The 12692-nt window shown below is 38.6% G+C and overlaps 1 protein-coding gene, 1 non-coding gene and 1 pseudogene across 2 annotated transcripts; all 3 read left to right on the top strand.

The window, feature by feature from the left end:
* The first annotated feature begins 3233 nt into the window (after positions 1-3233).
* On the top strand, positions 3234-3340 carry LOC141683006 (small nucleolar RNA R71). The gene has a single exon (XR_012560058.1). It is a non-coding gene; the product is annotated as a small nucleolar RNA R71 (small nucleolar RNA).
* A 930-nt stretch (positions 3341-4270) lies between these two features.
* Positions 4271-7355, top strand: LOC141659069 (sesquiterpene synthase Cop-like; annotated as a pseudogene).
* Positions 7356-10940: 3585 nt separating this feature from the next.
* On the top strand, positions 10941-11486 carry LOC141659058 (uncharacterized). The gene has a single exon (XM_074465792.1). It carries the CDS (start codon positions 10941-10943, stop codon positions 11484-11486), a length of 546 nt encoding a protein of 181 aa, XP_074321893.1.
* Positions 11487-12692: the final 1206 nt, after the last annotated feature.

Raw genomic sequence — 12692 nt, 5'->3', positions numbered from 1 at the left:
TCCTTCTTCGATACGAGATATCGAATAGCAGCGTGATCAGTGAATACTGTCACCTTCGTCCCAAGAAAATAAGATCGAAACTTCTCAAAACCGTAGACATTGGCCAAAAGTTCTTTCTCAGTAGTAGTATAATTCAGTTGAGCACCATTGAGGGTCTTACTAGCATAGTATACCATATGAAATATATTGTTCTTTCTCTTCCGAAGAACTGCTCTAACTGCATAGTCACTTGCATCGCACATCATATCAAAAGGTTCATTCCAATCAGGTGCAGTTATGTCAGGTGCCGTGATCAAACTTTTCTTCAAGAACTAAAAAGCAGCTAGGCACTCGTCATCAAACTTGAACGGGACATCTTTTTCTAGAAGATTGCACAAGGGTTTAGAGATTTTTGAGAAGTCCTTGATGAAACGCATATAGAAACCCGCATGACCAAGAAAGCTACGGATTCCTTTAACAAAATTTGGTGGGGGAAGATTTTCAATGACCCCCAACTTGGCCTTGTCCATCTCAAGACCCTTACTAGAGACCTTGTGCCCAAGAATAATGCCCTATCGCACCATAAAGTGACATTTGTCCCAGTTGAGAACCAGGTTGGTCTCAACATACCTTTTAAGAACGGCGCCAAGATTTTGCAAGCACTCATCAAAAGAATCACGAAACACAGAGAAATCATCCATAAACACCTCCACATTCTGAACAATCATGTCAAAAATTATAGTCATCATGTATCTCTGAAATATGGCAGGTGCTCCACACAAACCAAAAGAAACTCTTCTGAAGGCGAAAGTACCAAATGGACAAGTGAAGGTAGTTTTTTCCTGATCTTATAGAGCGATAAAAATCTGATTATAGCCCGAATAGCTATCCGGAAGACAATAATACTCATGTCTAGCCAATCTATCAAGCATCTGATCAATAAAAGGTAGAGGGAAGTGATCCTTTCTCGTGGCCTTGTTCAGCTTCCTGTAATCCATACAAACTCTCCACCTCGTGACTGTTCGAGTAGGAATGAGCTCATTCTTCTCATTAGCAACAACGGTGATACCTCCTTTCTTTGGCACACACTGAACATGACTCACCTAAGAACTATCTGAAATGGGATAGATGATCCCTGTATCAAGCCACTTGAGAATTTCCTTCTTCACAACTTCTTTCATGATCGGATTGAGCCTTCTATGTTGCTCAACAGTCGGCTTGCTACCTTCCTCTAGTAGAATTTTATGCATGCAATAAGAGGGGATGATTCTCTTAATATCTGCTATAGTCCATCCAATTGCCGATTTGAACTCTCTCAAAATTCTCAAGAGCTTTTCCTCATCACTACCTGAAAGGTCAGATGTAATAAAAACAGGTAAAATTGATGCATCACCTAAAAATGTATACCTTAAGTGTTTAGGCAAAGGTTTAAGCTCGAGTGTAGGAGCTTCCTCAATAGAAGGTTTGAGGCGCTTTAGAGATTTGTTCAGCTATTCCATTCCAAGAGATTCAAAAGGCATATCCAGCCTTCGCTTCCAGGGAGAAGCATTCAGATAGTGCAACTGCTAATCACCTTCATCGTCTTCACTATTCGAATTCCCCAATAAGGCCTTCTCTAAGGCATCATTCCTTATCAATTGATGAAGTTCCAAAATAACCACAGACTCGACCAACTCCACTTTTAAGCACTCCTCATTCTCAGTAGGGAATTTCATGGCATTGAACATATTAATAGTCACATCCTGATCCAGCACTCGTATAGTAAGCTCACCCTTTTGCACATCTATCAAGGTTCGACCCATAGCCAAGAAAGGTCTTGCCAAGATTATAGGAATCTTCTTATCCTCCTCGAAATCAAGAATTACAAAATCAACAAAAAAGATGAGTTTGTCCACCTTGACCAATACATCCTCCACAAAGCCTCGTGGATATGTAATAGAGTGATCAGCCAACTACAAGGATATATAAGTAGGCTTTGGATCAGGTAAATCCAACTTCTTAAGACAGACAAAGGCATCAGATTAATGCCAGCTCCCAAATCACATAAACACTTGTCAAACGAAAAGTTTCCGATAGTACAAGGAATAGTGAAGCTTTCAGGATCTTTAAGCTTCGGAGGCAACTTCTGTTACAACACGACACTGCATTCTTCTGTGAAAGAAACGGTCTCTAAGTTATCAACCTTCACTTTCCGCGAGAGAATACCTTTCATAAACTTCACATAACTAGGCATCTGTTCAAGAGGTTCAGCGAAAGGTATGTTGATATGAAGTTTCTTGAATACCTTCAGAAACTTCTCAAACTGCTTATCCAGCTTTTTCTTCTGCAACCTTTAAGGAAAAGAAGGTGAATGATAGATCTGTTTCTCCCATATATTACCCTCAGGAGGAGTGTGTTCCAAAGTAGTCTTCCTTGGTTCCACTTCTGCTTTCTTCTGCACTTCTTCCTCAGTCACAGCTTCGTCTTCTGAAACTTGAGATTTTTCGGTATTTGTAACCTTCCCAGACTTCAAAGTGATTGCTTTAACCTACTCTTTAGCTTCCTTCTTTCCTGGTACTTCAGTATCACTAGGAAGTGTCACAGGTTGACGATTCAGCAAGGCATTGACAATCTTCCCAATTCGATTTTCCAAGGTCTTAATAGACACCGCTTGGCTTTTGCACATGAGCCTCAACTCCTCCAATTCAGATTTTTCATTAGACTGCTGCAGCTGAAGTTGTTATTTTGGCGCATATTGCAGTAGCTGAAAATGAGGAGGGTTGTACTGCTTCGCTGGATACTGCTGATAAGGTTGTTGAACTGCATTCTGAGAATTGCTCTTCTTAGGATGATTGCGGTTGTTAGGATAATATGTGGCTGTCACAGGCTGCTGCAACCTCTGAAAGTTGCTCACGAACTTAGCTGATTCACTAGAAATAGCACACTGCTCCGTCTCATGGGCACTAGCACAAAGCTCACAAACACCAGGGATCTGATTAACTCTATAATTAGCCAAAGAATCCACCTTCATCGTCAAAGCCTTAAGCTGAGCAGCTATAGCAGTAACTACATCTAACTCTAGAATTTCTGCTAACTTGCCCTGAGGTAGTCTCTAAGAAGGATTCTGGTATTCATTCGCATCCATCAGTTCAATTAATTCATGAGCTTCATCATAGCTTTTAGCCCACAAGGCTCCTCCTGATGTTGCATCAAGCATGGGTCTAGAAGTAGCACCCAAACCATTACATAAGTAGTTAATGATCATCCAGTCAGGCATCCCATGGTGAGGACACTTCCTTAGCATCTCCTTGTATCGCTCCCAAGCCTCACACAAAGACTTGCCAGACTGCTGCGCAAATTGAGTAAGAGCATTCTTGATTGCAGCAGTTTTCGCCATAGGAAGGAACTTACACTACTAGAAAAAATAGAATAGACATCGCCTCTTAGACATCAGTTGCTTCTGGAGCCGATGTAAAATATGTTTTCTACATCGGTTTTAACCGACCGATGTCTTTTGTTATTATAAACATCGGTATTTTAGCCCAACCGATGTTAAAAGTCTGTTTTAAAAAATTTAATCTGCGCGCCTTCCCCATTTTCCCCTTAGCTAAATAATTCATTCCCTCCTTGTTTTCCCCCCTTATTTTCTGCCTTAGCAAAATTTCCCCTCTTTTCACACGGATCTTCCCCCTCTTTCAATTAAAAATTAAAATAAAAGACATAAAATAAAACATAAAACACATATCTTAAAATTATATGCAAAAACACTTCTCTCTCATCTCTCACTCGACTGTGCTCTCATCCAAGAACACCCACCACTCTCTCTCTCTCTTCTGAGATATTGTATCTCTTTGTGCTCTCATATCTCTCTCTGCGTTCTCGTATCTCTCTCTCTTTTTGGAAGTTTAAAGCTTGAATTTGGTAAGTTCTAAATCCTAATTTTAGAATTGGGGGTTTTAATTTGAAACCCTATTTTTTTAATTTTTAATTGGTTCTAATTAAGCTAAGTTGTATGCCTTTAATTGTAGAATTTTAAATTGTTGATTTTTTAGTTGGATTAATGTTCGATTTATTCGATGATCTGACTTTCGTATTGGGTATTGATTGACATGATTATTGGTTGTAGTGAAAGTTTGTGATAAAACGGCAGATGAAAAAAAACAGCAAAGAGGCCTCCTGTGACGGCTCATCGTCGCCGCCTCGAGTGACGGCTCCATTGCTTCCTACTCCACCTCCTCCTTACTTTCTGTATGTATGTATATATATATATATATCTTCTTCTTTTTTATTTATTGAATTCCATACATTTTTCGTATTTTCATTTTTCTTATCCTCTTCTAAGCAGTCTTATACCGGGAAGGGTTTTTATTATGGCAAAATGACTTAATGAGTCTTTTACAACTTTTATACAATTTCTAACAATGTCAGATTTTTAAGTGTTTTTAAGTGCCCCTTTGTAGCAGGGCTCTTCCCACCCTTACCTGACGAGACAACTATGTCATCAAATAAATCATCTAAATTCTCATCCACGGATACTCGTTCTAAAGCGTTGCATATATATAAACGGAGGCCAATTCTACTGAACACAAGTAAAAACCATTAAAAAGAAGATAAAAAATATTAATACTCCTCACGCATGCTTTCCTTTAACAGAAATTTGTTCAGTTAGCGGATGATGGGACAAATTTAGTGCAAACATCTTGGGCAATGCTTAGCCTCATCCATGGCGGACAGGAAAGTATTAATATATGTGGTTCTCAGCAAAATGTGTTTATATAGTAATAGTTCATTGGGATTAATTATACCTTTCTTTCCTCATACTAAAAACCAGGCTAAGAGAGATCCGACCCCATTACATAGAGCAGCAAAGTTGTTAATTAATGCACAAATGGAAAATGGAGATTTTCCTCAGCAGGTAGATCAAGTTCTCTCTCGCCTTTCCTTTTCTTCTCGTTTTTTATAGTTTCAATACCAACATTTGATGTAAAATTACAGGAAATCACATGATTCTACATGAAGAATTGTATGCTACACTATGCAGAGTATAGAAACATATATCCCTCATGGCACTTGTAGAATACCGTAAACATGTATGGCTGTCCAACTGAATATTTTGAGCTCAAGTTCCTATGGTGTGATAGTTCCACGAACATATTTCGGTATTACCTCGACTTTTCATAATGATTTCTATTTTTTAATGGCCTATGATTGCAGAAATTTTTACATCAGCAAGCTAGTCAGTGAGAAACGACTTTATTGAATAAGTGAACTTCATTCTGCATAACATCGAAACTGAAATTCCCAAATATTTCGATGGAAACACTTAATTCTAACCCCATTTTATGAAACTGGAGGTCCGTGTTCTATGATGTTTGTACTTGTCCTTGGGACCATGGTGAAGATGATCGCGATGATAAGTGGTATGTTCTAAAGGTTTGTGTCTATGCTCATCATGAATACTTTTATGTTTTCTTTGCATGTCCACCTGATGATCCGATATGCTTATGATGTTTCTTAACAAAGACTTGAGACAGGTGGGCATCTCCTTTACGCCGATGAATATCGTCAGCATACAAAAAATGATCTTCCCACCCAGTCATAAAAAGGATCAAAAAGTCCCTTTTCATGTAGAAGCCAAACTAGAAGTAGTACTGCGATAAAAATATATTTAAATACTGCTAAATCCTTGCTATAGGTTTTATATAATGAATAGGAAATGTGAGATTACCTGTCGGGAAAATTGCCAGAAATAGACCAAACATCAGTAACCAACTAATGCAGATGTGTATTGTATATGGCAGCTGAAGTCAAAAAAACCGTAGCACTTTTGTCTGTTCAAAAGAACCATGGATAAATAATTAGGTGAAGATTTATTACAGAAAGTCTTATAATCATAATAGATAAATTATACATGTCAGGGGAATGTTTCATATTTCTTATGTCATAGAGATACGGGAGAATCACGGTGAAATGATCATTAGTAGTTCAGTGCTCATGTCCAGAGGAAGAGAAGGGTAAAAAGTGCCATCTACTTTGTAACTCCCTGTGTCTGGGGAGACCATTTTCTTGCATACTCTAGTCCTGATCATGCGGTAAGTATGATCATGTTACTTGTCATTTATACAAGTTGGAGACCTCGACAATTTACTATAACTGTGTTTAATTTCTACATTCCATATGATTTGCGTGCATATCTACTAACGTTTCTTGCAACATAGATTATCCTCTAATGTCTTGGGTTTATATATGTTGTATACACTTGTGCAGATACCTGACCATGACACAAAGCAAAAAATTCTATAACTGAAAGAAGAAGTGAAGAAGATGCTACTGGCAGCCGCTCATCAGCCCGACCAACAGCTTAAGTTGATTGATGATCTTCAAAGACTTGGTCTAGCTTACCATTTCGAAGCTGAGATCAACTTGGATTTAAGTAACATGAATGGTATCTTTTCTGAGCTCTTCGGGACTAAAATTGAATGTGACCTTCGCATGGTTGCTCTTTGCTTTGGGTTACTTAGACAAGAAGGGTATGATGTATCTTCTGGTAAATTACGATGTATAGTACTCTTTTTGTATAAACTCATGGTATACACGTCATTTTGCTAGTAAGAAATCTTATAAATTAAGTACAGCTTACATACAAAAAAAACTAGCTTCATTAAGAAATTGAAAATTCTATGAGCAGCTGTGTTCAAGAAATTTAAGGACGAGAGCAGAGGGACATTCAAAGACTGCTTGAGCAAGGAAGTGGAAGGACTGCTTAGCTTATATGAAGCTGCACACCTTATGGTGCGTGGAGAAGACATACTAGAAGAAGCACTGACATTCACAACCTCTCCATTGAGCATCTCAAAGCTCAGTTAAAAAATCCCCTAGCAGCACAAGTGAATCATGTACTGAAGATACCCATCTGGAGGAGTGTAAATAGGGCTGAAGCAAGGCGCTACATTCCTGTTTATGGCGAAGATGATTCACATAATGTGGATCTGTTATTATTTTCCAAATTAGACTTTAATTTACTGCAGAAACTTCATCAGGGAGAACTGGCAAATATTTATAGGCCAGTAATTGCATAATATGTGTTACAGAAATAATCTGTTGATTGCATATAATACAATTTTATTAAAGAATTCTTGCAATTTCAGGTGGTGGACACATTTTAATTTCAAAGAAAAATGGCCTTTTGCAATAAACAGATGGGTGGAGTGCTACTTTTGGGTGTTAGGGTTGTATTTCGAGCCCCAGTACGCCCTTGCCCGATCAATATCAACCAAAGTATTTTCACTAATCATAGTTCTTGATGACATATACGATGTGTACGGTACTCTTGAAGAAGTTACACTAATGACAGACGCTATTGACAGGTAGTTCAATCTCAAATTTTGAATTTGAATTGGCAAACTTAAATTTTCAGTGCACATTAGTCCCGTACATTATTATAATAACTTGGTCTAGAACTTACCTCTGATACTGGATCTTTCACTAGCACTGCTTCTGGATAAGCAAGGGGCGTTCCACTTTGCATGTATGTAGGCATAACTCTTCTTTAACATCTTTAAAAACTGATGTTATACGTCTTCTTTAACATTAGTTTAAAATCGATGTTAAATGGGGGGTTTTTAACATCACCCACGAAGACATCGGATTTTTTTGTTCATAGACATCGGTTTTTAGCCGATGTCTATTCTACTTTTTCTAGTAGTGTTAGTAAGGAACTTCTGAGCCAAATTTTCTCATTTAGTGATACCACTGAATGTAACCAGCTCTTATCTTTATCCTTAAGAGAGAATGGGAAGAGCCTTAGCTTGATAGCATCTTCAGACACTCCATTGAACTTGAAGGTTTCGCAGATCTTGATGAAATCTCTGATGTGCATGTTGGGGTCTTCTACAGGAGAACCCCCAAACTGAACTGAATTATGTATCATCTGAATCGTGCTAGCCTTGATTTTAAAAGTGTTAGCTGCAATGGCCGGTCTAACAATGCTAGACTGGATATCATTGATCTTTGGTTGAGAATAGTCCATCAAAGCCTTTGGATTCACTTCTAGTTCACCCATTACGACAAGTACTTTATCTTCTTTCTCAACTAAGATTTCTTCTTCAACTTTCTCCTCTATAGGAACTTTTCGAAGACTTCCTTAGCTACTACTACTTCCTCAGCTTTATCCAGTGTTCTCTTATGAGACTGAGAACGCGTATACATACACGCTCACTAGAGTACCTGAAACAAGTCAAGGAAATAATTAAGTAACAATGTCCGAGTCACTGAACTTTAACGATCACTAATGACAAACACATTAACTAAAAATTAACATCGAGTCCCCGGGAGCGGCGCCAAAAACTTGTTAGGGCTAGAACACGCACTAATAATCATGCAAGTATACGCGATCACAAGTAATATGGAATTAATTCTAGTTCGTTCCCACAGAGACTGGTTAAGTTATTTTTAATCAATGCATCTATGCAACAATGTTATGGTTATTATTCAATGCTAAGACGAATAACAAATTGAGGTTGATTATAACTACAATTAACTAAGAGATTATACTAAAGAATATTAACTAAGAGAATTAAAGAGAGTTGAATATGATATGACACACACATGGGATTCTAACTTCATTAAATACTTCATTCAATAGCCTTTTCGTTCTTAATCTTAGCATGTAATGGTGATGACACTAATTAGATAACAGGAAAATGATAAACGCCAACTTTCCTTGTATGAATACCATACTACCAGACATCCACAAAAGAGATAAAAGCTGAATAGACACCAATTATATTGAGACCCTATATGTCTATAGAATTTGACAACATAACGGTTTAACGCACAAGTTATCTATCATGATTACATAGGGCAAGTAAAATGGTTAAAATTACCTACGAATCATGCATATTAACACATGAACCTATGCTAGCATGGCAAGTTCTAAACCCCTAAATGCATTTTTGCTTCATTAGAGATTAACATGCTATCTTATAAGTTCGCGACGCTCATAAGACGAATAAGCACAACCAATACTAGGATATCATACAATCACCACACACTAAGGCATCGAAACAAATTAGCTAAAGAAATCCATAAATAAATCCGTTAGAACCCCACGATAACGATTAGCCCAGAATCGGACTCATCATCAATTTGGGTTCCGATGAAAGCATGGTATATGAAACGTAGTCTTTATACGGAATAAATATAAAACCAAGTAAGAAACAAGAGTATAGGTCGAATAAGAAAACTAGCATCCAAAGTTATAACTAAAAATAAAGAATCACAAGAATAAACTAGATCCTTTTCGCCTTGGTTGAATTATGCTCTACGGTCTTCTTACGCCTTCTCCTTAAGTTCTAGAATGTCTTGTTATGAAAAACGACCTTAAGTTATGTATATATAGCAACCCATGTCAAGTAGAAGTCTTCTGGATCAAAATCAGAATGGAAATAGAATTCTTTTATCTTGACCTGGCGTGGGCGCACGCTTGAACAGCGCGGGCGCGCTAAGTTTCTGCCATCCTGGCGCGGGCGCGCGCTTGACCAGTGCAAGCGCGCTGTCTCTCTGGAGATTTTTCCGACTTCTTCTTTTCTTGCTAATTTGAGTTGGTCTTTTCACGCGCTTTTATTCTGGACATTATCCTAACACCATATTAGCATTAAAACAATGCTAATTCACCTGTATTCCTGATATATTCCTGAAATGTAAAACACTACAAAAACACGTTAAAAAAACTAACAATTTGACTATAAAACACCAATTCAAAGCTTTATGGAGCGTTATAAAGTGCCATAAATGCCACTCAACAAGATCTTCCTCCAATCATAGACCTGGATGGTCCAATACCAAGAAGGGTTGTTGCCCTAAGGGCTGATCCAAGTGATATTATGCCCCTATGAGATCCTGATGATCCAAACCCACCATTCACTGACGAGATAATAAATGCCTGCATCTCAAGGAAGTTCAAGATGCCCACCATCAAAGCATATGATGGTATTGGCAACCCTGCTAATCATGTCAGGATGTTCTCTAACGCCCTATTGCTACAGCCCGTGAATGACGTTATCAAGTGTCGGGCCTTTCCTCAAACCCTATCAGGTATGGATGAAAGGTGGTATAACTGTTTACCCCTGAATTCTTTTGGATCCTTTAAGGACTTGAGCCAAGCTTTAATCATGCAGTTCATAAGTGGCGCGGTACACGAGAAGATTTCACCCTCTCTCATGGTCATAATCCAAGGAGCAAAAGAGTCCCTGAGAGACTACCTGAACCGATTCACGAAGAAAGTTTTGAAGGTCCCTAATCTTGACGATAAGGTAGCTATGGCCCTACAACAAGGAATTAGAGACGAATTTTTTAAGATGCCCCTAGCTAAACCCCCTCTTGAAAGCATGTTGCAGCTCCAAGATAGGGCCGAAAAGTATATCAAGGTGGAGGAAAGTCTGAAGAAGACAACAGGGAATAATGAACCTGCTGGAAACATGAAGCAGAAGACGGATCATGAGTAAATGACAAGGACAAGTATCCACAGATTGGAAAAAGCCCCGACTCCTCCTCTTCTAAGAAGAATAAGAAACCAAACATCACTAAATATGTGAGGTTGAACGCCCCAAGGAGCCAAATCCTCATGGAATTTGAGAAAGACAAAGATTTCAAATAGCCGAAGCCACTAAGGGGAGACCCCGAGAAATGAGACAGGAGTCGATACTGCAGGTTCCACAAAGATGTCGGTCATGACATTGATGATTGTAGGCAACTCAAGGATGAGATTGAGTATTTGATACAAAGGGGAAAGTTCGGACGTTTTACCAAGGGTAAAGAGGCTAGAGGCTAAAAAAGAGATATTGACCGAAGAGACGACGATTGAAGAGGTAACGACATAGATCGCAACCCACAGCCCCGAGGGCCAGTAATTAATATGATTAGGAGGTCCTACAATAGCTGGTACTATAAAGAACTCTCGAAAGGCTTATGTGAGAGAAGTGATGAGCATAGTTGGAGAGCCATCTAAGTGTTCTAAGTCAGAGATAACGCTTGAATTTGGTGACCCAGATCTTGAAGGTTTGAAATTTCCTCAGGATGATCCCCTGGTTATCACATCGATAATTGAAAATACTCCTGTTATGAGGGTCCTAGTAAACAATGGATCTTCTGTGGATATTCTCTTCCATGATACATTTATAAGGATGGGCTACAATCATTCTCAACTAACTCCATCTGATGCACCCATCTATGGATTTAACCATGTGGAATGCAAATTCGAAGGAGTAATACAACTTCTCGTAACTATGGGGGAAGAGCCCAGGGAGGCCACGCAGATGTGGGTTGTTAAGGCAGCCTCTACTTACAATGCTATTATGGGTAAAATAGGGATCCATGCATTTAAAGTCATGCCCTCAACCTACCACATGGTTCTGAAGTTCCCAACTAGGAATTGTGTTAGAGAAGCAAAAGGAGATCAGAAAATGACCTTTAATTGCTATGTTGCAACACTTAGGCCCGATGGAACCGGGGGCAGGTCCTCCCCATAGAAGACATGGATGTCCGAGAGAATGACGAACTGTGAGGGAAGCCAACCGAGGACTTGGTCCCAATTCCCTTAGACCCCTTTGACCCGTAGAAGGTCACGTATATTGGGGATCTCTGGAAAAGCCTTTGAAAGGCCAAATGACAACTTTCCTACAAGAGAACAGTGATGTGTTTGCTTGGATAGCAGCTGATATGCGTGGAATCGACCCGAACCTTATAACTCATAGGTTGAATGTTGATCTGACTCGAAAGGTTGTGAAGCAAAAGAAGAGAACTTACGCCCCTAATAGGCTGGAAGCCATTAAATATGAGGTCGGGAAGCTTTTAGAAGCTGGTTTTATTGAGGAAGTGCAATTCCATGAGTGGTTGGCCAACCCCGTAATGGTTAAGAAGGCCAATAGGAAGTGAAGGATGTGCATCGACTTCACTGACTTAAATGAAGCTTATCCCAAGGACTGCTACCCCTTACCACGGATTGATACCCTGATCGATACCACTGCTGGACACGAGATGCTAAGTTTTAGGGCTGAGCATTCGGTCGGTTCGGTCGAAAACTGAACCAAACCGAAATAACTGAAAATTGAAATTGTGATTTTTTTCTTAACCGAACCGTACTGATATTACAATTCGGACCGACCCAAAATCGAACCAAATTATTCCAGTTTATTCGGTTCAGTTTCAAAAAACCGGAAACTATCACAAATGTTGAGGTGATGAGGTGCTCAGTAGCTCATCATGGACCGATAACAAAGCTTTTTCTTCCCACCTAAATCATAACAAAGTTGTACCATTTCCTACATCTTGAAAGCTTCAGCAATTAGAAGTCTACAAAATAAGCAAGTTACATCACATGTTTGAATCAAAAAGTGTCAGCTAATTTATGCAAATAAATTCATGTTGCGTCGGAAGAAGATTAGATTAAGAATCTTTGTTACTTGAAAGAATCGAATATATGTTAAAATTAAATCTGCATATGCGGCGCGATAAAGACAACGGGTTTGTCTATCAATACTTATGTTGGTGAATGTTTCTATTTTGTTTAATATTTAGTTATTTATTGTATTATATTATGTATAAAATATAATTCATATATATATATATATTATTCAGTTAATTTGGTTAAAACCGAACCAATATTTTGAAAAACCGAACCGATTTTATTTTGGTGTAAACCGAAAAACTGAAAAAACCAAAATTTTGAAAAAAAC

The sequence above is a fragment of the Apium graveolens genome, chromosome 1 (assembly GCF_009905375.1).
Source record: "Apium graveolens cultivar Ventura chromosome 1, ASM990537v1, whole genome shotgun sequence".
Lineage (NCBI taxonomy): Eukaryota > Viridiplantae > Streptophyta > Magnoliopsida > Apiales > Apiaceae > Apium > Apium graveolens.
This window is presented reverse-complemented; position numbering and strand designations above follow the sequence as displayed.